This window comes from Rhinolophus sinicus, chromosome 2 (assembly GCF_057876585.1).
Source record: "Rhinolophus sinicus isolate RSI-liver-muscle chromosome 2, RSI-T2T, whole genome shotgun sequence".
Classification (NCBI taxonomy): domain Eukaryota; kingdom Metazoa; phylum Chordata; class Mammalia; order Chiroptera; family Rhinolophidae; genus Rhinolophus; species Rhinolophus sinicus.
Genome location: NC_142502.1, coordinates 49,667,367 through 49,694,061, shown reverse-complemented (window position 1 = coordinate 49,694,061; position 26,695 = coordinate 49,667,367). Strand labels below are relative to the sequence as shown.

At 36.2% G+C, this 26,695-nt stretch overlaps 1 protein-coding gene and 1 pseudogene across 4 annotated transcripts in view; one reads left to right on the top strand and one right to left on the bottom strand.

Annotated features, from left to right (window-relative positions):
- Window positions 1-306: 306 nt before the first annotated feature.
- Window positions 307-1,926, top strand: LOC109449064 (piezo-type mechanosensitive ion channel component 1 pseudogene; annotated as a pseudogene).
- A 6,439-nt stretch (window positions 1,927-8,365) lies between these two features.
- HACE1 (HECT domain and ankyrin repeat containing E3 ubiquitin protein ligase 1) overlaps window positions 8,366-26,695 on the bottom strand; it is a 94,112-nt gene continuing 75,782 nt past the window's right edge. For 2 of the 4 annotated variants that reach the window (XM_019735003.3, XM_019735004.3), the window contains exons 21-24: window positions 22,960-23,058; window positions 22,616-22,686; window positions 13,146-13,259; window positions 11,763-12,607 (exon numbers count right to left, since the gene is read on the bottom strand). In XM_019735003.3, the coding sequence (XP_019590562.1) occupies window positions 12,505-12,607; window positions 13,146-13,259; window positions 22,616-22,686; window positions 22,960-23,058 (387 nt within the window). In that variant the 3' untranslated portion in view covers window positions 11,763-12,504. Of the gene's footprint in view, window positions 11,592-11,762; window positions 12,608-13,145; window positions 13,260-22,615; window positions 22,687-22,959; window positions 23,059-26,695 lie in introns of those variants that run through there. The other 2 variants (XR_012496697.2, XM_074333343.2) reach the window with 2 other exon arrangements.

Below are 26,695 nucleotides of genomic sequence, written 5' to 3'. Positions count from 1 at the left end.
TGTGGCACACCCACATCCTGCAGCTGCACTACTTCCACCAGCCCTTCCCGCAGCTCACCGACCTGATGCATGTGTCCCACCCCTGCCCCTGCCCAGTGCTACCTCCCCCACTGGGCTCACAGGAGGTACAGGTGTAAGACCACACTGCTCTAGCAGCAGGAGGAGGCCCCCAGAAATGACAGGCTGAGCATAGCTAGCCTCTGTCAGGCCATGCAGGCCCTGGAAACTATCGCTACAAGTGGGGCCTGCTGGCCAAGTGGCTGCTAGACCAGGCCAAGGTAAGGCTTCTGACATCCTTATCTGTGCATGCAGGTGTTTATGCAGCACCTGTTGGAGCTGCACATCTTCATGTTGGTGGCCCCGTATACCATCTAAGTGGCCCCGAAGGTGGTGCTGGTGACGTCCCTCCTGCTGGTCCTGCTCTGGGCCTTCCTGCTGCCCTCCCCGCACCTCTGGCCCATGGCCCCCGGCCTGTCCCCCCTATGGACCTGCATCATCATCGTGTGTAAGATGCTCTGCTAGCTCAGGATCCTCAGCCCCCTGAGGACTCCAGCAACTGCAAAGAGCCCCCCAACAGCACCAACCTGCAGAAGATGGCGATCAACCCAGTCCTTGCTGTACTGGTGTCCCATCAACCCCACAAACTGGTTTATGGTGCAGAAGGGCTTCCTGAACCTAGGCTACATCCAGAACCATCTACAGATCCTGTTGCTGCCAGTGTTCCATGCATGGTGTACGGGTGCCAGGAGCACCACTGCCCACAGCACCTCTGGTCTCACTGCCCGCCTAGGCTGTGTCTGCGCTGACAACACTGCCAGCAGCTGGACCGGGAACCTGCTCAGGTACCTCAAGTACTTCATCAAGTTCTTCCACAATTCGGGGTTGGAGATCTGCTTTCTGATGGCTGTGAACATGACTGGGCGGCTCATGAACTTAACAGTCATCCTGCACAGCTGCTGGCTGGTGGCCGTCCTCACCCACTGGCACTGTGGGCCATCCCCCCCTGTGGCCCCATTACTGCCTCTTCCTAGCACTCTTCCTGCTGTCCCAGTACCTGGTGTACCTGGGCATCTCCCCTGCTCTGTGCACGGACTACCCTTAGCACTCAAGTCAGACCATCCCATAAACTCCACACTCATCAAGTGGCTGTACCTGCCTGACTTCTTCAAGGCCCCCAAGTCCACCAACTTCACCAGTGACTTCCTTCTGCTGTTCTGAGCCTCTCAGCCATGGCAGCTGTTCTCCACCAAGTGCACTGAAGAATGGCAGTGTATGGTGGGTATCAACACTGACCACCTGGAGCGTGAGGGGCGGGGAGCCCAACCCTGTGCCTAACTTCATTCACTGCAGGTCCTCCCTTGACGTGCTGAAGGTGGCCATCCTTCGTTACCTCTTCTCACATGTGCTGGGGGGTGGTGTGCATCAAGGGAGCCCCCCACATCAGCATCTTCAGGCTGAGCTACCTGCTGGCCTGCTTCTACCTGCGTCTCTTTGCCCCCAGCCTTCAGTATTTCAGACTGCAGAGTGGAAGGGACCGAGTCCTTCTGCTGTGACACCAGAGGGGTGTGTGTAGGACAACTGCCCTGTGTCAGCTGCCAGGGACAGCCACTGCCCATGAGTGACTGATGTGAGTTAATATTAACCTTGTTCTGTCTCTTCTGTTCTGTGAGTAAAAGTGTGGCTCCATCCAGTGCTCAACCGTGTTGTTTTCTCCTTGGAGACACTGATACCAAGATGTGGTGGGCAGAAGTGTTTGGACTTCTCTTCCTGATGGCTGGCGTTGTGATGGTCTTTGCTGTCTTCCATGTATTTGGAGTCCTCCCCAGGCACTGACTACTGGTACAGCATTCCGCTTGACAGACTGCTATCGGATACCTGGGTTTCTTTTGGGTGATGAAAATGATCCAAACTTAGATCATCATGGTTGCAAAACTCAACAAATACACTAATAGGTGGACACGGTAACAATGTTTTTTGAGAAAAATTCACTAGAATGAAAACTGTATAACCAATACTTTCTGTAGTCTACGTCCATGTAAAGATTATACTCTCAGGGGACTTATACTCCAAAGAAAGAAGAGAGAAACTAGCCTGGCTTCTCACCTGCTCCCCTTGAAACATTCCAGTCAGCCTCCATGTTCAAAGAAATCAAGGAGCCCAAATGTCACAGGACACCGTGAAGAACGGGAGGTATGTATGAGAATTTCCTCTTCCTCATACTAGGTTCAACACTCTATGTATTTGCTGATCCACAGGAGGCAGGTTGTGTGTCTGCCTAATGTCAGCTCAGCCTCCACTTTAGCTCATGCCGGCTAGGAATGTAATATTAGGCATTAGACTTAAATTTCACTTAAATCAGATATTTGTTTTTTAAAAGGTGATTTCAATTTTAGCACACTTCTGTTTCAGTCCCCTTGATGGCTTTTGTTTCTTCTATTAAATTCCTGGGCCCATTCAGAAAGAGGGAAGAGGGAGATACCTATGTCCCAAAACACTGCATTGTCCAGCCCAGAAAGCGAACCTTTCTCCTCCAGTTCTAATGGTGGTCAATGCTATATGAATGTGGAGCAGAGTGATACCACAAACAGTTATAGACTGAGCAGGACACTGGGCACAGATAAAGTTGCAGTTAAAAGCAACATACTCTTCCCTCTCTCACATATGCCTGGCGTCACTTTTTGTTTGGCACAAACATTCCTTCATGTTATTACAAAACCATACCTCCAAGTATTGCTAACTCAGTTTTCACGGCATGCGATGTAATTTTCACATCAAGTGTTTCTATAGACTGGACAGAGTTAGAGTTCAGCTTCTTCTAGCCAAAGTGTTTAAATTTGACTAGACAGCAGCAATTGCTTTTTAATCTAAGCAAACTGATCTGTCAAAGGCAATCAACTCAGGGAAGTTATTCCAGGAGGACCCTAATAATCCTGATGAATCACACTGCCCTATATGAAATTCAGCCGCTGAACTCTTGACATAGTATGTCACAAGTACTTAGAGGAATAAGTACATACAGCTGAACTCTGTGTTGACACACACACTCTAGCCTCTGGTGCATAAGTTAATAATCACCGCATTTGGTCTGGCAGAGGAGCACACTGTTGTGTGTGGTGATGCCAATTCATGTTTAATGATGTCACATCAACTAGACTTCATGTTGCATAAACCCAGTGTCCTCACAAGCATTTATCAACAGTGTGCTTGATTCCTACAAATGTAAATAAAGGTTTGTTATTTTTTAATCACCTCTTATCTTTTAAATGAGGGTTCCCACCCAACCTCTTAATAATGCCCATACCAATTTAGGGCTTCACAATAACCCAAATCTTTCAGTACTTTATTTTGTTTAATTATCGCAACACTGGGAGAGGTGAGTAGAGATGGTAGCATCATTTACATCATTAGTAAATTACAGAACTGAGACTCAAACCCAGATTTGATGGCTTCAGTTTTTGCGATCTTCCCAATGCTGCAAATGTTGTTATTGAAGCTTTTGTTCTAGTGTTAGGATTCCTAGGGTAGGTGGGGTAAGGTGAGGTAGCAGTATTCAGAGTCCCATCCCTGAGTAGGGCAGCAGTGTCAGAGAACACCTCACAGAGAACTCGACCACACTTTAGATAAGGAAACAGAGAGCAGATGGGGAGGCAGCAATAATGAGTGGGTCTGGTGGAGGGCAAGGCTGAAAATTCTCCCTTAGAGATCGAACAAGAGTTCTTGGAGAAAGACCTCTTATTACGAATTGGAGGAGAGCTTTAAGAGAAATAATAGCACCCACTCATATTAATCAAAGGACAATAAAAAGACTAGATTGGCTAGAAGGTAAGCTTTCAAGAACAGTATTAATAATAGCTAATGTATACTGAACACAGTATTTTCCACCATTCTAAGTGCTTTATGTGTATTTATTAAATTCTCATCACAACACAATGAAATAGGTACTGTTGTTCTGAGAGTAAACCGTGGCAATGGGGGGTTGATAAACTTACCTGTGACCACACAGCTAGCAAATGTTAGAACCAAGATTCCAATCTAGGCAAAATGATTCTCCAACTTGTGTGTGATTATTCGGTGGCAGTAATGATGAATTTGGAGACTTCCTGAATTATTAGCAATTTTACTAGCATTTCTGACTTAAAAGCAATAATGAATATTTCCATTTCAGGCAGTATTGCAGCCTAGATAATCTGACTGAGAACACCCAAAATTGATGCATAAAATTAAAAGGAAAAAATATTTTTTAAAATGCTAATAAGCTGGCAAGGAAGGAAGAAAAACGGAAATGCCTAAAATTACATGAAAGTGTGGATCCAGAGACGTGAGCTGATAGTTTTAGCAGCTATTGCAGGTAGTATCTAATTTCCAATTAAATTTTCTGATTGGTTAATGCCAATAAAGACTAATGCTATCCTTCTTATCTCCCATTAGCTCTAATAGTTTTGTTCAATCCACTTATTTCTTATGTACGTAATCAGAGTATCTGCAAATAGTTGCAATTTTGTTTTTCTTTCCAGTGCTGATTTCTTCTTTTCCTTACATCATAGCACTGGCCAAACTTTCAGTGTTATATCAAACATTAATAGTGATAGTGAGTATTCTTGTCTTGGGGCAGATCTTGAAGAGCAAATTTCCCACAAATATGGTTATTTGCTGTAGAATTTTTGGTATATTGTCTTTATCAAAGTAGTTCTTTAAAATTTTGAATTTTATGAGCTTATTGATGTAACCATATGATTTTTCTCTTATTCCAATACTGTTGACATCCAGAACTGTTAAGATAATAAATGTGTGGTTTTAAGCCACGAAGTTTGTGATAATTTGTTACAGCAGCAATAGGAGACGCAATATGTAATTCTTACAATTTTACATCTTGTTTATAAATTGTAGCATGCAGAGGGGTTAAGAGATGTACCCAAGGTCATACAGCTGGAGTCCGGCTCCTAGTTAAAAACCCGTGTGAATTTTCAGATCTCTCCAGAAGCAATTACAAAGGCTGTACTTGGCGGCCTCCAGGGGGACGGCTGCCCACGCTCCCGCCACACACACACACACCAGACTCGGTGCACAAGCGAAGCACTGCAGTCTCTGAAGGCAGTTGCAGTCAACCCAAGCTCCCCTCACCAGTCACGCTCATCGCCAGTCACGCTCTTTGCATATTTCTAGCCCTGACACCTTCATTCCTTAGTCTTTTTATCTAAGGCCTTGAGCAGAGATCTTCTTCAAGTGCGTAGGCTGCTTCTTTATAAGGGGAGAAGGAACTGTGGAAAACTTTCCCACTCAAGACTTTTCCACTCCCCCTTCACTCTCTTCAACCATAGGGTACATAGAACTGCTGGAGCTTTTAGGGCTTCCTTAACACAGATAATCCCCACGTCTGTGCTGCTACACCTGACTCAGGATAAGTGCACCCTTCCATGGGGAAAGGGAAAAGGTGGGGGGATGCTTTCTCATTTGAGACTCCCCCTTATACCACTGCCATAGGTGATTAAAAGGTTAACTCTTTCATTTTTGGTTTGTTAATCAGGTACTCCAACAGCTAACATACCTGACAGCTCAACTCTCTCCCAGCCCAACTGAGCTCCTGACAACAGGCAATACTTTCCAGTATTCAAACACAGGCCGTGTAAGTCTGTACTCCAACCATTATGCTTTATTTCGTTCTTTTGTGTTAAACCACTGTAGTCCAACAAACTGAAGATGGCAACTTGGACAGGGAAACAGGAGTTGACTAAGATATATTAGACAGGTAAACTCAGCAAGAGTTGGTGATGGCCTGAATGTAGAAGATCAGAGAAAGGGAATAAAGGATGACTTCTTGATTTGTAGCTAGACCGTAGTGCCCATCTACTGAAATAGGAAAGATTAGGATAGGGTGACAGATGGCAGGTGGCGGGGGACAATGGGGAAACAAGAAATCCTCTCTGGACATATTTATGGTTTGAGATTTTTAATAAACATCCAAGTGAAGATGTCACATAGGCCACTGCATACAGAATTTTGGAATTTGAATGCAAATATCCATTTTACTTTTTTTCTCTATTCCTAGATATTAGGAAAAGAGAATACTGTACAGACACCAATTTAAGCACCCTCCCCACTCCTACAATAAGCTTTTCAGAAAGAATCAGATATTGACACTCTTCTAAGAAAAATGGAGAGCCACCTTTCAATATGATTGGCATATGAGCACAACAGTCTCCAAATCATGGAAACTACCAGATCAGAGTTCTCAAGGACCTAGAACTAAGCAAGCTAATAATTCACTAATTAAAAATTTGAGAACTCAATGACTGCCACACATTAGTCTTATTTAACTGTTTTTTTAAAAAATCTTTTCACTTATTTGTTCAATCAACAGGCTGATCAATGTATTAGTCTCCATTCTAGAGAGCAATTTAATAATCCAGTTAGGCCGAATATTTGAAGCTGTCTTGGACACTCAGTTTATATTAAACGCTTCTTCCCCTACACTAATACATTTCTGTAGCTTTTCTGTAGGCTTTTCTGTTGGTTTTTACACTTAATCATATGCTACACTGCACAATCTTAAAACCTATTTCAAATATGTCTTCCCTCTAACCAAATGAATTTTATTTCCTTTGAGAGTAGGGATGGGTCACAGTCCCTAAACCAGTATTGAATACATAAGAGGCATTTAAGAGGAATTTGTTGAATTGAAGTTTTCTCTACTAATTGTATACCCAGCACCCACCTAGGACTACTTTCTTCTATTGCATTCAAGGAAACTTGATTCACTCACACATGTATACAGTAATAGTCATTGTGTTTTCAGTTTGTGGTTTTAATGGTTTTGCAACATTACATGAACAACGTATTTCCAAGCACCAAGTATGCTTAAAATTGAACATTTTTATAAAGATAATAAAAGTTAATGACTATCCATGATCTATGATCTGACAATACATCTGTTCTTTTTCATCTTGAGATGGTAAAATACCCGCCCTAGCTTATTGTCGCACAGTGGGTAAGAAGAAATATAGTCCTATTAATCACTCTTAACTATCAGCTTATTAAGTTATAGTTTCCCAAAAGGCTTATCCTACATGACTGTTAATAGGCTGCAGGTGTTTTTCTAAAAGAGTCTTTTTATAATGCAGTTATGTCATAAAGACAGCATGGAGTAAAAGAAAACCTAGTGGAGTAAGAATCAGAAAACCTAGGTTCTAAATTCTAGTTTGGTTAAGTAGCCCTGAAACCTCAAGCAGTTACCACCTCAATGGTCTCCAATTTTCTGATCTGCAAAATTAAAGGACTGATTATAAATAAATTTGTGCCAAATTGCACCAGACTAACAAGCAGGTAACCAGGACCTAGGAATTTCACAAAGGACCTTCTAATAGAAATGTGTCCACATTAAAATAGCTTAAACAAAACTATAAAATTGGGATTTCTGTTACTATTGTTAACCTTAGAAGTAAATTTTGTTGACTAACAACTATGGAAGTACACAGGAACAGAGAAGCATGATGTTTCTCATGAAAAAAAAATGACTCCTAATATACATTGATACACCTAAACTGTGGTAAAAATAACCAAAAAATATTTTTTTTTAATATTAGCTGAATACCCACTCATTAGAGACAGGTATTATAAATACATTCTCCAATGGACAAAAAGATTGCACTTCAAAAGCTTGTAAGTAGGGAAACTTTATAAATGGAGGCTAGGGGTTTCCAGTTTAACCCATAAGAGCATAAATAACCCTTGATATAGCTAAACTATAATATAATGGAAACAAATGCTTGAGTTTGGGGTCCTGAGAATGGGGCTTATGCCATATAAAAGACGAGTTTCCTCCTGTTCTCGGGGGAAAAAGACTGAAAGTAAGCAATTATTAAAACTAATTTAGTTTTGTTACACGTTTCTATCTAATTTTCTTATCCTTTTACACTTTGAGAGTGCACACAGCCCTAATTGTGCTGCTGGAACAATCCTATCTGGTCCTACCTACCAAAGGTTCTGCGTTCCAACAGCCCTTTCTTGAGGCTTCCAACAGTAATTCCGCAACCATGGAGCAACTGATAAACATTTTGATAAATAACCCAGAAAATGTGGCCACTCCTAGACTGTAGTGCTGAAAGAAACCACATGTTATTTATAAAAGCAAAGTATTAGAAATCTAAGTGTTAAAAATTTTAGAGACATGGTCAAGGAAATTATGATACATTGATACAATAGAATACTATGCCACCATTTGAAAAAAAGTTCACAAATAAGCTGTAATAACATGGAAAATGTTTAAAAGATAATGCTGAATAAATAAAGAAGATACTAAATGCTATGTTCTTTATGAACTCAACCACGGAAAAAAATATGCATTGAGAAAAACTAGAAGAAAACACTATTGTTGGGAAGAATTATAATTTATTGCTTTTTTTCTAGCTAGTACACAAATCCATGCTTAGCAGATTTTTCCATATTAAATAAATACCACTTTTGTTATTTAAAATAAAAAGTAAATGGGGGAGAAAGTGTAAATTCAAATAAATCTCTACAAGTAGAATTTTAGAGAGCTATAAACAGTGCTAATTATCAGGCAATGTGGAAATAGAGCTTTACAGGCAAGGGAGCATTCCTTTCTTTTTCACTTTGTTTGCAAAAGAGTTTAATTGTAAGACTTATTTAAAAAAACACATTATAAAATAAGTTGTGATTATGAAAATACTGCTTATCACCATGGTTACTGCATTTTATAGATTCAATAAAACCTATTGCTGATACTTGTTTCCCTTGATTAAAGATAATGGATGTTTCTTTTAATGTATCTATCATATATTAATAGAAAATAACACAGCGTTGAGATTTAGACAAACAGGAAAAAAAGGTTATATATTGAAAAGGTCTTTATCCCATTTTACAATGGTTTCAAATCTTTATCCCAGATACAGGCATAGTCTCTGGCCCCAAAACTTTTCTTGAATGTAACCATTGTGTGTATATTGTATTTACACACAAGTTGCTGTTCTATACACCTTATTTTCACTTACCAACTTAGAAATATTTACATATCAGTATGTATAGACCCTTCATTCTTTATAAATACTAATTAATATTCTATTGTATGGATGTAACACAATTTGTTAGTAACCCCTCACTGAGAGACATTTAACTTATTTCCAATTTTCTCTGTAACAAACAAGGCTTCAGTGACATTCTTGTACAAATATCTTTATGTACATGAACAAGTATATCCTTAAGATAAATTCTTAGAACTGTTGACTCAAGTAGTATGTGTACATTTTAAAATATCTGGTATTGCCAAATTGCCTTCTAAAGAATATGCACCAATTAATACTCAAGGGGAACATTTCTAATCAACACAGATTTTTTTTTAAAGCAAACTCCCATGCTGTCAATAGCCAAGAAGGTAAATTAGTGAAGCAGGCTGGGGTAAGAAAATGTTTAACTGGAGAGCACATTAGGTCACTGAAAGCAGCAGCTTCTACTCAAGTCCAGCCTCCTAATAATGCCTTCTAGGAATCTGTGCTCAATGTTGTCAGATTGCCTAAAAGCCAAAAATCTGGACATCTGCATGAAGTCTCTAGATTTTTTTTAATGTTGATAACTCATTAAAATTTTAAAATTGGTATAACAAAACACATGTCTGAGTGGGAATATTAGTACGAAACCTGGGGAGCTTCCCCGGTGAAATCTGAAACCAGATTCTACACACAGAGGGCAAGGAGAGACCCAAGGAAGAGGAAGACCACTCCAGATTGGTAGGTGCCAGCTTTAACAAGCAAGTGAACTTACTTACTAGCTTGTCTTGGGCGGCTGCAAGATAAGTAGATCTTCATACCCACCTGCCAAATCCTGGAAGTTTATATAGCGGCCTTACCAGGGCTCAGTCACATATACCTTACAGATCGTCTTAACACATTCTCTCAAGACTATGTCCTTGACAATGGATCTCACTGTGGCAATGGTGGGCAAAATGTACATTCCAAGGAAAGGGGAAGGGGAGAGGAGCTTCTGACTGCCCAGGTCCACTTCTCAGGCCAGCTGGTGGCGAGGTCTTCTCGATTACCTCCTCCAACAGGGAATCATCATTGGACCTCCAACTTGTGACCTATGCTTTACAACTTTCATTCTTCCCCATGCGACATCCATGGCAATAGGCTGCATTCAACATAGTGTTTTAAAGCTGGGATTTCCTTAGAATACATTACATTTTGTTTTTGGATGAACTATAAGATAGGTTTTATTAACTACATGGTCACTAACCACTCAAACTATTTGAATAACAACTCTTGCCAGATGTTTTCATTGATCAGTTTCCTACAATATGCTCCCTTGATTTACATTTCTATTCCTTTAGAGTGCTGTGTTTCTGTTTTCTTCCTTATATGGAACTACCACACTTTTTAAGACTTGAGTTATTTTCCTATTAGTGCAATCTTCTTTTACCCAAATGGAAAGAAAATCTTTAGTCATTTTTTTATACTACCTTCCATTCAATATATCCATCTATTTGCAGAAGAAATTGTGGAAGTAGAGTAAATTTAAAAGACTTACTGCCTCCAGTTTAAATATTGTTTTAATCCACATAAAATCTTTTTATATTAACTATATTTTTATAGTTTAAAAACTAAAAACAATGTATAAGAATAAATCCTAAAACTGCTAGATCTATATAAAAAAATATTCAAATTCATGGATAAAATACCACGAGATTTTTAATGTTTTATCTCTTCTACATAAATATTTGCAAAAGGACCAATCTGACAAAAAAATGTATAATTATAAACAGAAATTAATGTTTGTAAACACTAAAATTATAAGCAATGTGGTATTAAAGAAGTCAGTTACTTATTTGAAAAGACAGAAGGCAAATGACCTCTTGTACAATTAAATTTTGAAAACCAAAATTTAAAAAATTAACTTCATTTACTATAAAAAAAAGCATATGAATCTTGTAAGAGATAATAGTAATTTTTAAAGAATTCCTAGTTTTTAATGTAATCTGTGGAGAGATATTTTCTTAATATTAAAAAAAGAAAACAGCAACAAAAGAGGACCTAAAAACATGTAATAGAAAAGCTTTATAACTTAGCAAAATTTTCAATTTGTATGTCCATATACATACTACCATGTTTCGCTGAAAATAAGACCTAGCCAGACAATCAGCTCTAATGAGTCTTTTGGAGAAAAAATTAATATAAGACCTGGTCTTATGTTATATTATATTACATAAGACCCGGACTTATAGTGAAATAAGACCGGGTGTTATATTAATTTTTGCTCCAAAAGATGCATTAGAGCTGATTGCCTGGCTAGGTCTTATTTTTGGTGAAACACGGTACATATATACATAATACGTATTTGTCTATACGACATATATATTGTCTACATTTGTCAGTGACAAATATACCAGCTGCTCATATTAGAAAATATGCATGGAGATGCATATCCATGGATGTGCTACTTTCAGTTTCCAGATACAAGGACCTAAACATTACAAATTCCTCCATTAGCATTTCTCAATATGTACATGTTCCTACTTACCTTTAAAAGGCATGCTGTAACTACTCAAGTATGTCTTTTCAAAATAAAAACTGATTTAGATCACCCTAAAAGTTAAAACCAACACTCTGTATTAGTATATTTCACTGGAACTAAACATTTTAATCCTAAAAAACAAATTTAAGAGAAATTACATATTTAAATTGTAATCTGCACATCGGATTACTTCTTTATATGTGTCATCAGAACTCACAGATAAAACAAACGTAATTTAAAAATATGGTAAAATATTGTATTTTAATTTTACCTAAAATATAAATTAAAATTAGGCATAAGAAAACCTTTGAGACCCTATATGTATGGAAAACTGACCACTGAAAGATGCAAATAAATCATACAATATAGTGTAAGCTTTAGTATATAAATTTAGATGTTAGTCACATCAGTCTAAATTTTACATTACATATTAAAATATTAAAAAGCTAAAAAACATCATTGCAATATACATTCAAATGAGAAAATACATATTTGTGGCTTTATACACAATCTCAACTAATCCATTCTATACAATAGTTTTCCAAAATATAAGTGGCACTTTACATGCAATAGAACATACCAGGCTGGATGCTCTAATATATTTTAATATATAGTAAAATAAAGAGAAAACATTCTTTCAACAAGACAGTTACATAGTAGAGGAGGAATGTATTAATAAAATTTTACCTTAACACAATCTTGGATAAGATTAAAGAAATATCAATAAAGTCATTTTCTAATACTTTCAATTAGCATTTTTTAAAACGAAGACTACTGTGATTTTATATTTTCTAATTGTATCACAAACTGAGAAAACACAAAAAGGAAAAAGGGGTGGGAAAAGAAAACCTGATCCTTTATGAATTTTAAACATCTGCCCTGCCTATCGGCGGCATTTAGGCTGCTTTTCTGTTGACAGTTTCCTAAATTACTTCTGCCACTCTGATTTGTGCATCAGTAGTCAGATGAGTTCTCCAGACTTCATTATGCCATTGTGTAACCATAGCTGCCACAATGTAGTGCCACTAGAAGTCTGTCCTTGAGTATTTCTTTACTTGGGTATTCAGGTAACTTGAGCATGTTGATGCTTTAAAAGAAAAATGCACCACTATTAAATAGGAATTCTATGAAGTTTCTGATTGTTTTGTCTAGCAGTGAAAACACTACACAAAATTAACATAAGACCACCCTCTGAAATTTGCATTCAAATTGGAAAACCCTGAAGTAGTATTTGAAAAGTAAAAAAAACAAAACAAAACTGCTGTATTGCAGTTTCCTTTAGCATGCAAATGTAGTGGAAGAAAATAGGTTCCTTTCAGCCAAAAATAAATAAGCAATAGGGCTATTTAGTTTGAAATGATGGTATAACTCAGTGATACTATGACAGCTTAACTTTAGTGATAGTTAAACTATATTCAATTAAATTATAGTTTCCTCAAACATATTCCCTACCAAAAAAGGGGGAGGTAAGGAACTACTAGCTACTTATTTACCAGTGATTCCAAAACGCTGACAGAGATCTCTATTGAAGTTTTCCTTTCAACGTAGCAATACAGTAGACTTCTGATCATTCAAAATTAATCAAAACAATTGAAAATGCATTTATGTAAAACAATTTAACATACCATGTGCTTGAAGTCGGTAGAAGATTTGGCGTATATGGCACAGCAGCAATTGTAAAGTTTTGCAATCCACTTCCACCCATGATATTAGCAAATCCACCATGTGGTACCCTGGAACTAATAGTTCATATCTTAGTAAGTTGTAATCATGAAAGGAAAACCTTTGTGATAGATATATTGCAAATTCTAAGTTAGGGTAAGGATATATTCAATTCTAGGTTACTGACAAGGTAACATTTTTGAATCTGCAAAATTCTTAACTAGTTACTAAAAGTTGCTCTGTGGCCAGTTAGCAAGCTTCCGTAGACACCCTTCCACATTTCTATAAGCTATACTAAGCTTTTAAATGGCCACAGCACATATCTGTATTATTGCATTTAACATACTACATGTACAATTATTTTCTTTCACGTGTCTCCCTACTAAACTGGGACTGATTTGAGGGCCCAAATACGTCATAGTTGTATTTGCGTCCTGGGGCTAGCAAAATGGCATCAAGTAGATGTTCATTAAATATTTGCTGAATAAATGAATGTTTGCTTAATTATAGCAACAGAGGCTTTTGCATGTAATCCAAATAAAGTATCTAGAGGGATCTTGATTTGTTTCTCAGAGTGGAAAAACTAGAAAATTCTTTACATTTTCCTTTCCAGAGATTCACAGTATCAGATGTATTTTTTTCTTAAATGTCACCTAACATAATGAGACCACAAGAAGGCTAACACTTAATACATAAATACCAATAGAAAAATTAATCTTGGGTACACAGCTATAGAGAATGTAATTACAACTTCTGAAATGCTATTGTTTACATTTGAAAGAAAATTAATATTTCAAATTAGCCTTCGCATATATATCATTATTAAATAAACTGACCCTGGAATGAATTATGTTGTTTTTAAAATGAGATGCTATAGTGCTTCTGGGGTAAATTACAATGATGACAAATATTTAATGTACAGGTATTAAATGCATACTCAAAGGCAGTAGACAGTCTAACACTAAAAATGTTTTCTAGCATGATTCATCGTACAAAGCATAATTCAGTTCACTTAAAAAAACTATTGAGGGGTGGCCGGATGGCTGTCAGTTAGAGCGCAAGCTCTCAACAACAAATTTGGAGGTTCAATTCCCCCCACGGGATGGTAGGCTGTGCCCCCTGCAACTAAGATTGAAAATGGCCACTGGACTTGGAGCTAAGCTGCGCCCTTCACAACTAGATTGAAGGACAATGACTTGGAGCTGATGGGCTCTGGAAAAACACACTGTTCCGCAATACTCCCCAATAAAAAATTAAAACAAAACAAAACAAAAAAACTATTGAAACTTTAATAACCAAAACAATCTTAAAAAAGAAGAAAAAGGTCAGAGGTCTCATAGTTTCTGATTTCAAAACTTAAACTACAAAGCAACAGCAATCAAAACAGTGTGGCACTGGCATTAAAGATAGACATACAAACCAATGGAGTGGAACAGAGAACCCCAAAATAAACCCTCACATATATGGCCAAATGATTTTTGACAAGAGTGCTAACAACATTCAATGGGGAAAAGACAGTCTTTTCAACAAATTGTGTTGAAGTTGGACCCTTACCTAAGACCAATTACAAAAATTAACTTCAAATGAATCAAAGACCTAAACTTCAGAGCTAAAAACTACAAAATTCTTCGAAGAAAATATGGGGGAAATGCTTTATGATACTGGATTTGGCAATGATTTCTTAGGTATGATACCAAAAGCACAGGCAACAAAAGATAAATTTGGCTTCATCAAAATTAAAAAGTTATATGCCAAAGGATACCAGGAACAGAGTAAAAGAGGTAACACAAAATGGGTGGAAATATTTTCAAATCATAAATCTTATACGGAATTGATATCCAAAAATTATACAGAACTCCTACAACTCAACAACAGCAACAAAAACCCAATTAAAAAATAATAAAGGACTTGAACAGACATTTCTCCACAGATACACAAATGATCCAAAACCATTTTTGAAAAGATGCTTAGTCGCCATCACTAGTGAAATACAAATCAAAACCACAATGAGATAACCACTTCATATACATTAGCATGACTATTATTAAAATAAATTTAAAAACCAAACATAAAAACACCCAAATCCCCCAAAAACAGAGAATAAAAAGTATTGGAAAGTATTATGCAAAAGAACTGAAAGCAGAGACAAAGAGATATTTGTATATCCATGTTCTTAGCAGTATGCCTGAATCTTGCTAATAAAACACTAATGCATCAACAATTCCTACTTAGGGCAAAAGAATACCTGAAGAAGGCCTGAATATGTCTGTAAACTGAAATAAAATTCAACTTTAGTTAATCTGTGCATATTAACCTTTGCCTAAAGTATTAACTAAGGCAACCAAAAATGAAAAGAGATAAAAGGCCAAGTTGTTCTCAATTTCCTATAGAGGCAGAATTTTAAAACAAGTGTACGTACCACTTGATCAGGACAAGAAGAGAAAATGAGCCTTGACACTGATTCCTACACAAATTATTGCACAGTATTTCAATATTAGGATGATCAATGTAATGTCTTTCATATAACTAAATTTTAAAAATAAGCTTAAAAAATCAAAGATTTCCCAATTTTAATATCTAAATTGAAATTATTCTGTAAACTGATATTCACAAGCAATCCCTAAAAACTTACTCCTCTTCTTCTAAACTAAAAGCAAATATAACTGTGTTGCATACTTGAATAATCAGAGGATCTTATGCGAAGATCATGGCTCATCAAGCTTAAGTATGTATGAGAAAAATAAAATAGTTTGGCTGAATATTATGACACCTGGGTTATACAATGTAAAATTACAGTGAATAAAAATGACTTGTCCCTTGGTATCTGCAGGGGATTGGTTCCAGGACACCTGAGGATACCAAAATCCACTGATGCTCAAGTCCCTTATTTAAATTGGTGTATTATTTGCATATAACCTATGCATGTCCTCTAGTATATTTTAATCATCTCTGGATTACTCATAATACCTAATACAATGTAAATACTACATAAATAGTTGTTCTACTGTATTGTTTAGGGAATAATGACAAGGAAAAAAGTCTATACACATTCAGTACAGACACAACCAGCCAACCATCAAAGGCTTAACTACATAGAACACATCAGCAACAACGTAACGTTTTTTTCAAATATTTTCAATCCGCTGTTGGTTGAATATGTGGATATGTAAAGCTACATTTACTTTATACACAGGGAAATCATCAAGTCTGATGATTTCACTTTTCTTACAAGACAATGAAACAAAAGAGTAAGACATTTAAGACAGTCTTAAAGACTAAGAAAATAATGTCACTACCATAAAAATATTTAAAAACTACGTTTTATACTTATTCTACAATTGAACACATTTAACTTTTCAGTTAAGTTTGCACTAAGTTATACTATGGATATGGAGAAAGACATTTTAGTATAAATATAAACAAATGGATAATTAGAATTATGAAAAAAGGACTAAAGGAAAAAAATACATACTTTAGATTTAGAATGGCATATGCTATACCTATACTAACTGCAGGTCTAAGGAAAGTTAAGGTTTAAAAGAAATTAAGACTTACTGTTTGAATCAAAACAAGGACTCTACGTAGACTAAGTGTTGAAAGGTGAATTCTTCAATATGAAGGTAAAGCTTAGCTGTGTTGTTCCCCTCAGATTCCTTGGCTTATACTCTTTACCCACATCCTTCACTTCAGCTTAAACAGATTCACATGCTGTACTTCATGACCAGTTAAATAACAAGCAGAGTTCTTTTCAGCACTGCTAACAATGATTCTACTACTGACACGAGGGGCACTGTGTATTACTAATCCAAGTGATTTTTCATCCTATGAGTGCCATTTAACAGACATTTTTTTAGCACCAAAGAACTTGAGTAATTGTTTTCTGCATTGTAAAGACACTGACCAAATTGTGGAGTGGGGGTATAATAATTCAATAAATGGTGTTTAGATATAAACCACTTAGAAAAATAATAAGAGTCCTACCAACTTCACAACATAAACCAAAATAAACTCCAGTTGGTTTAAAACTGGAATGTATAAAAGGACCCTATAAAAAAATTTACAAAAAAAATGTAGATAAACATATATTTGAAATCTTGAATATAACAAAGGATTGGTAAAAACTATAAAGGAAAGTACTGACAATCAACTTGCAACATAATTTAAAACTTTTATAAATTTTATAAATTAAATTTATAATTTGAATTACATGAAAATCTCCACATTTAACTTAATAAAGTTAAAAGGCAAGTGATAAACTGAGAAAACTATTTAACGTACCTAATATAAAGAGCACTTAAGACCCATTTCCGGTCAAGATGTCAACGTAGGTAAATGCTACGCTTGCCTCCTCTCTCACGACTACATCAAAATTACAACTAAACTACAGAACCCGTCATTGAGAATTGTCTAAAGTCTAACTGAACAGAAGTTCTATAACTAAGGATATACAAAAGAACCCACCTCAAGAATGATAGGAGAAGCAGAGATGAGGACAGAGCTGGTCCCACACCCGTGTTGTGGTTAAAAATCAGGAGGGACAGCTCAGCTGTGGAAAGCCTCCTGGAGGAGCAAGAAGTCCCAGCCCCACACCAGATTCCCCAGCCCAGGGTTTCAGTGCCAGAGAGAGAAGTCCTCACAACTTCTTGCTACGAAAAACACTGGAGATTGTGGCTGAACAAGACAGAGAGCGGATGGAGTCCAAGATGTTTCTCTTAAAGGGCCTGCACATGGACTTACCCATTGATGGACTTACTTGTTCTGCGCTCCAGTACTGGGGCAGCAACTGCAAAGGTGCAAGAGCCATATGGGGAGAAACTGAATTGTCTGGCATCAGGGCACAGGCTGGAAGGGCAGCTTTCTCCCAGAAAGAAATGCTGCCAGAATCCATTGCTTCTTTGATGAGCTCTCCCTCCCCACAGTGTGTAGACACAGGCACCATATCTAAGTCTCCATCAACCTGGTTAACACTCTTCACCCCACCCTGCTGATTCCAAGATCCAACCCCAGCCAACCTCCAGGGACACCCAAGTTGCTCATGGCTCTTCCATACAAACGGACTGTCTTGGCTCATGGTCAGACTTTCCTAAAATCTCTCAATGGTTCACAAAATCCAAACAAGCAACATATGGCCTTGGCATGCCCCATGCCTTTTGCTGAGCAGCCCCAAGCCCAGCACTAATGGCAACAGGCCACAGTTCATTGCTTTGCCTCTTGAAGCACCTCCAAGCACAGCAGCGTGGTGGCAGCCTTCTGCAGACTGCTTTGTGGCTCATGCTAGGTGGCCCTGTGCAGGGCACAGGATGAAGCTGAACTTGGCCTGTGGCAGGGCCACTCCCCAGAGGTCCTGGAGCTAGCAAGCCCAGTAGCAACTTCAGACCGAACAGGAACATCACCTGGTCACCGCTGAAAATGACACAACCAAAGGGCAGACTGGACAGGCAACAGAGACATGATAAAGTGAATCCTGCTCCATAGGGTCAGCTCCTGCACCACAGCTCCTCCAGTGTCGTCACAGCCAGTTCTCACAACCAATCAGCCGGAGGGGCGATCCCTCCACTGATATGCAATCAGCAATAAAGGCTCAACGACAGCAGGAGGGCACACACAACCCACACAATGGACACATCTAGAGCACAAGGCTCAGGTGACTAGTGAGACTGTGCCATTAGGCCCCACAGGTCACCTACTACATAAGGCCACTCTACTAAGACCAGGAAACATAGCAGCCTACCTAATACACAGAAACAAACACAGAGAGGCAGCGAAAATGAGGAGACAAAGAAACATGTCCCAAATAAATGAAAAGAACAAAACTCCAGAAAAAGAACTAAACAGAATAGAGACAGGCAATCTACTAGACATAGATTCAGAACACTAGTTATAAGGCTGTTCAATGATCTCAGAGAGAGCTTCAAAAAGGAGATAGAAAACATAAAAATGGAGACAGAAACATAAAAAGAACCAGATAGAAATGAAGAATACAATAAGTGAAATGAAGACTACATTAAAGGGAATCAACACATTGGATGAAGCAGAGGATCAAACAGCAGTTTAGAAGATAAAGTAGCAGAAAACACCCAATCAGAACAGCAAAAAAAAATAATAATAAAAAAAATGAAGATAGTTTAAGGGGCCTCTGGGACAACATCAAGCATAACAATATTTGCATCATAGGGGTGCAAGAGCAAGGAACTAAAAATGTACTTGAAGAAATAATGACAGAAAAGTTCCCTAACCTGGTGAAGGAAATAGACATACAAGCCCAGGAAGCACAGAGAGTACCAAACAAGAAGAACCCAAAGAGGCCTATACCAAAACACATCATAATTAAAATGCAAAAATTAAAGACAAAGAGAGAATCTGAAAAGCAGTTAGTTACCCACAAGGAAGTTCCCATAAGACTGTCAGCTGATTTCTCAACAGAAACTTTGCAGGCCAGAAGGCACTGGCACAAAATACTGAAAGCGATGAAAAGGACCTACAACCTAGATTACTCTACCCAGCAAAGCTATCATTTAGAATTGAAGGACAGATAAAGAGCTTCCCAGACAAGAAAATGCGACAGGAGTTCAACAACACAAAACTAGTATTACAAGAAATGTTAGCGGGACTACTTTATGGAAAAAAATAAATAAATAAATAAATATATATATATATATGTATGTATGTATATATATATGTATGTATGTATATGTATATGTATATACAGATATATATGAATAATAAATGGCAATAACTAGACATCTATCAACAATTACTTTAAATGTAAATGGATTAAATGCTCCAATAAAAGGGTGGGTAAGTGGATAAAACAAGACCTTATATATGCTGCCTACAAAAGACTCACTTCAGAGCAAAACACACACACAGACTGCAAGCGAAGGAATGGAGAAAGATATTTCATGAAAATGGAAACAACAGAAAAATCTGGAGTAGCAATACTTATACCAGACAAAATAGATTTTAAAACAAATGATATAACAAGAGACAAAGAAGGACCCAGTAATCCTACTTCTGGGTATTTATCCAAAGAAACCCAAAACACTTCTTTGAAGGTACATGTGTGTCTGTATGTTCACTGCAGCATTATTTACTACAGCCAAAATATGGGGCAACCTGGGTGTCCATCAATGGATGAATGGATAAAAGAAGAGGTGGTACATATTTACAATGGAATATTACTCGGCCATAAAAAAGAATGAAATCTTGCCATCTGCAACAAAATAGATGGACCTAGACAGCATTGTGCTGAATGGAGTAAGTCAGACAAAGACAAATGCCGTATCATTTCACTGATACGTAAAATCTAAACAAAATAAACAAAACACAAAAAAAACCTCATAGATACAGAGACTATTTTAATGATTTTCAGAATGGAAGGTGGGTTGGGGAGGTAGGTGAAAAAGGGGAAGGGATTAATATGTGCAAATTGCCAGTTATGAATACAGTCATGGGGATGTAAGGTACAGCATAGGGAATATTGTCAATAATATTGTAATAACTATGTATGGTGTCAGATGGGTACTAGACTTATCGAGGTGATCACTTTGTTAGTTATATAAATGGCTAATCACTATATTGTACACCTGAAACTAATATAATATGGTATGTCAACTGTAATTGAAAAATAAAAAAAAAATGATTAAAAACACACTTAAAATTGAATTTTCGAAACTGACAGAATGCATAAAAAAATAAAGACTGGCAATTCACACCACATATAAAAGTAAGAAGTTATATGAAAATAAAAATGATTACATTTGTATTAACAGAATAAAAGGAACAGGCCCTCCTATTCCCTGCTGATATTTTTCTGAAGGGTAAATGAACAATATGTACCATGGTTGTAAAATGTATATACTTTTGTATCCAAAATTTCCCTTCTAACAATTTATCCTATATAAATAAATAGGATATTGGCCTGCAAATATGCAAGCACAAGAATTCCTTATTTGTTCAGCATTATTCATAAACAGTAAAATTTTGCAATAAAGGACAATATCAATTAAAGGAGGTCCATAAATTGAAGAATAGGCAGTGATTTAAAAAAATTAGATCTATAAATAGAACAACTTTTAATAAAACAGGAATGTTTTTAAAAAGTAAAAATTTATATATAAGAAATATTCTAGAATAACCAAGGTGTTAACTGTGATTATCTTCAGTGATTGAGATTAACAGTGATTTTTTAAAAAATCTGAATTTTCTAACCTTCCTACATAGAAAACAGAATTTTAAATTATTTTTATTAAAGTACTCAAATTATTTTTATTAAATTACTCGTATTTCTTGCCACAAAGGAAAAAAATAACCCAAAACCCAAAAACTTAACATTTTCTTTCATATCTTTAATCTACAATCTGTGAATAGTCATGTTTTATTTATTCTTTAAAATGAGATGTATAGTGTGACTCCAAATATTTTTCTAATTATACAGTTAAAAAACTAAGAAAATAAAGCAAAATGTTGGAAGTGTTACCTCTGTATAGCAGAGTTATTTAATAAGATTTTCATTTTGTTCTATCTATATTATCCATTTTCCAAATTTTCTATAATCGTTATATATTAATACTACTTTTAAATTAGACAATAGTGGACTTTAAATTATATATATATGTGTGTATATATATAAATACATATATTTTGTATAGATATATGTATTATATCTATACAGAAGTAAAAACAGAAGTAAATAACATCAAATTGTTTATAGTAGTTATTGTTGGCAGGGGTGGTTTTCTTATTCTTTCTGTGTTCCAACTTTCCCAGGAGAACCATGTAAATTTATAATGAAACAATTGAGCTATATTTTCATAAACAGAAGGACACAGATGAAATTCTAAGTTATCAAGAATGAAAACCTTAACTTTTTTTTACATCTTTCAGAAATATAACTTAAAAGAGGTTAAAATCATCCAGTTTTCTAATTATGATATTTAATTGGTTGCAAAAGTAGACTTCTCAAAGAAATTTGGTATCACAAATTATTTTTCAGGCCATTTGAATCTTGAGAATTTAAAATAAAGTCTGATAAGAATTAGAGAAAAATTGCTGTGTTTGGGTATTACATGTGTTTTATGTGCGTGTATTTTGTCCAGCAACACACAACTATTAAAAATTTGGCTACTATCATTGCCTTATTCACAGAATAAAAAGATTACCAAATTATAAAATACAATATATATGCTGATAGTCCTCTTTGGAACACAATTTATTTTTTTATACATTAAATAAACATTTATTGAGAACTACTATATACTCGGATGTTTTATCTTAAATGCTTGAATAAATCTTTGTTTAATACCAAAAAAGTGGAAAACGAGGTGAGAAACTGCCAATTCAGGATAATAATTCATTTTGGTTGTTTATCTTTAAGCCATTAGAAATGACATTCATTGAATTCTTTCCACATTATCATAAAAACACTTTTTACCTGCCAGTAACAAATTGCAGGAGAAGAACTCTCTCCTCTGGTGTAATATCTTCCACAACTTCCCAGAACCACTAACAACAAAAAAAAACTTAGTTCATATTTCAGAGTAATTGTAGACTTAATACCAGAAAAATATGCAGCATTCATAAAGCGTATTTTATTATAAGAAACTCATTTATCAAAAACGATTTTGTACAAAGCTTTCATATGCAATTCCCATGAGGAGAATTTAGGGTAAAACTTTACTTTGTTAATTAATGTAGGTTTTCATCCAATAGTGCTGAAAAGCTTACAAAATTAAATGGCAAAACTTAACTTCATTCTAAGCTCTAGAGAAATTTTACCTGAATAACTGGATCTTCTCTTTCATAGCCACTTGTGTATTCTGTATTTTTTATCCAATCACTCACATCAATTTCTGGCATGCCAGAAAGCAGTAACTCCTTTGGGGAAGAAGAAAATATTTCATTAATCTTCTTTGGGGGAAAAGAAACCTATTACATTTAAATAGTAAATTTGCCATAATTAGAAACTAATTCCATGTAAAACTGATTTATTTTTCTGACAGCTTCTGCATGTCATCAATAATAAGTGCTGCATGGGAGAGAACCCTTGACACTGATAATCTCAAATACTGTGAGATGTGGAGATGTCTCTACATTGATACAATTAAAACATAAGAGACAATAATTATGTTTATATATAAATGCACATGCAACAACAGTTTATATGTGCAACAATTTTATGAACATTATCTTTGTTTATTTTTATTTTATAAATTTGTTAAATTCTGTAGAGACCATACTTTCAATATGAAAGTGGTAACAAAGACCTGAATAAATCCTGGGTTAAGCAAAAGAAAAGATCATCAAGAAACCCTAATCATTGGGGAGGGGGGGAAGGTAATAACAATATTTAAAAAAAAAACAGATTCAGGCCTTTGAAGAACTCAATTCTGGAATAATTTGGATCCTTTAAAGTCAACTTTCCCCTGGATAAGAAAAAAATGCAATTTCCCTAGTAACTTTTGGTAGCCTTCTTTTTTCCAGTGAGATCATCAAACAAACAAAACAGCAATCAAATAACTAAAAATGAAATAAAAAATGGCAAAAGTATTTACCATTGTTTTCCAAGAGGAAAGAGAATATGAAAAAGAGCTTGTCCACATCTCTAAATCAGTCCATTTCTCACAGCTGGATGTGTTTACACAGTCAGGTGAGGTCATAACTAGCCTACACTTAACTGAAACACTGATAAGCCAGAATAGCAGGGTTTGTTATTACAGAAATACAGATATAATGCGGTTCAAAATCATGTTTCCTACAGCAACTATTTGTAATACATACCTGACTAACATGAAGTGTGTTAGAAGATTAATGAAGGTTAATATAAGGCAGTGTCTGAGAACTCTTGTGGATTTCTGAGATCTACTCAAGGATCTGCAAGATTCTCCCTTTTCCAACTTATCTGAGACTATTTTCTCGACATAGTTCGACCAAAAAAAAAAAATACCAAAACAGATAATGTGCAGAAGCAGATATGAGAACCCAGTTGACTTCTAAGCCAGATAATAAAGCAACTTGCAAAAATGTACAATGCCACTCCTCACTATTTTTGTTTTATTCTGGAAAATGCAGTTTCCATTCAAAAAATGTTATTTATGTTAATATGTAATGAATTACTTTTATATGAATTAATAATATACTTTACATTTTCTGTTTTCATTTCAAACACACTAAATATCAATTAATGTAACTCACATAAACAAAAAGGCTTTTTTTGTAAGGGTGTCCTAAGACCAAAAAGTTTAAGAATGGCTAGTGCTTTTGCTCTCCTTGTCATAATACTTGTAAAATACTTGTACTAGACAAAGGTGTTCTGGTTGGTGTCCATTTACCACATTTTCCACCTTTCTTTACACTGTTCTGTGCCCTCGGAGGCTGCTTCTAGCACAATGGAGCTCTTGCCTGTTGGCTTCAGGTTGGGCCCATCACTGAGAACAGGCGAAAGTGTGGAGATGAGAGTATTTTCTGCTCCCTCCCTGCTTCAGCACATCTTTTCAGTAGCCATGTCTCCTCATCACAGGGCTCCTTACAATAATTCTTCCACCTGCCTTTTCAATTCTAGGGGTGATAAAGGCTTTCTACTGTTGCTAGTCTCTGGATGCCTCACCAAATCTTGTTATTCTTAACACTGTCCACACCTCCGGAATAATCCCTTTGTAAAAAAGCTTTTTTATTTGAACCATCTGGGGAAATTCTGTTTTGTGGCAGGACCCTGGTATGGATCTGAGTGAGAATGCATTTTACACGTTTCTTACAATCTATGAGTTTAATCTTCTTCCCTGCTCAACTGAAGATAAGCTTTTAATAATCTTAAAATATTATTGTTAATAATAATGGATGCTTTCATTGTTAAGAATGCTTTGTTAATAATTATGAATAAAAATGACCGAGGCTATATTCTCTCAAGAAATTTGAACTATTTCATGAATACCATAACTTTTTATAAAGAGTATGAAAGATCTTTATTATCCTATTTAACACCTGAGCGAAAAAAAAAGTTATTTAATTAACTGAAAACAAACAGATGAAAGGGGAATTCCATAATAGCAAGTACATATGCTAAAAAGATTTTAAGTCCTCATTAATAATTATTTTTAAAATATAACAAAATAACTGAATTACTCTGTTGGAACTGGGTGCAACACACTATGTAACCCATACTCTTGGGTAGAAACTGAGTCATGCTGACCTAGTAGTCACATGGCTCAATGTTTTAATATCTTGGTACCACAGATACATTCATAAACAACATGGTATAAAAGAAGGACAGTCCCTCAGACACATGGTAGGAACCCCTCAACTGCAATATTATTATAGATGTATTATAACAGTGTTGTCACCATTTTTGATCTGCTAATCATCTCCTGACTTGGGACTGCATCTGTCCGGTGGATGAATACACCTCCAGTTCAGGACACTAACGCTCCTAGATACTCTTTTCTCACTAAAACTCTAGAATCTAGCCTGCATCCTTTACCTCAGATGCATATCAAAGCTTAGCTGTCTGCACCAACTTTTTAAAAAAAAACTTCCTATCCCAGTGTAGCACCCAGTTTTCCCATGAAAGACACAAAGTCACACAAAAAGTTCTAAAACCAAGTCCCACTTAGAATTCATGCCACTGAAAGGCAGTTTGGTGACATTGATGCAGAGACACTGGTTCTGGGTCAGAGAACATGGGTTCACAGATCGGCTACAACACAGTCTCCAGGAACGTGGGCAAGTTCCGCACCTTCCTTGGTCTAATGTTCCTCAAGTGTAAAACGGGAATAATAACACCTCAGAGGTTCGTTGTGAAGATTTTAAAAGTTAATACACATAAAGCATTTGGCAACTACTAAGTGTTTAATAATAAAATTATCATCACTGCATAAATCAGGGTCATATCTACAACACTGCTCCTCGCAAATAATCCCACCATCTGAACCAGCTCAACTAAGTAAAATAAAGCCGAAGTCTAAGACAGTCTAGGAATCCTGACCTAACTTCTAATATAAGAACCACAATTAAAAACGTACCAGTAGCAGACCTGAATGTGAAAGACAAAGGAATAATACTTTTAGAACAAAATATAGAAAAATATCTTTATGACCATGGAATAAGAAATAGTTTCTTAAACAAAACACAAAAAGCTCCATCCAATAAAAAAACAAAAGAAGAAAAAAACAAGTAACAAACTGAACCGTGTTAAAAAAAACTAAATTCACTAAAAGACACCAGAGTAGATGTTCACAAACACATATTTAACAAAGACTCCCATAAAGAATAAAGAATCCTACAAATCAGTTAGCAAAAAACCCAAAAAACACAATAGAAAAAATGACATATTATTTAAACACTTCAAAAACAGAGTACACAAATGGCTAATACACATATAAAACACACTCAACTTCGTTAATAACCAGGGAAATGCAAATTAAAATCACAATGAAATACCACCTACTGATCCACCAGAATGATAAAAATGAAAAGACAGAAAACATCAAATGCTTACGGGGAATGGGAACACCCAGGA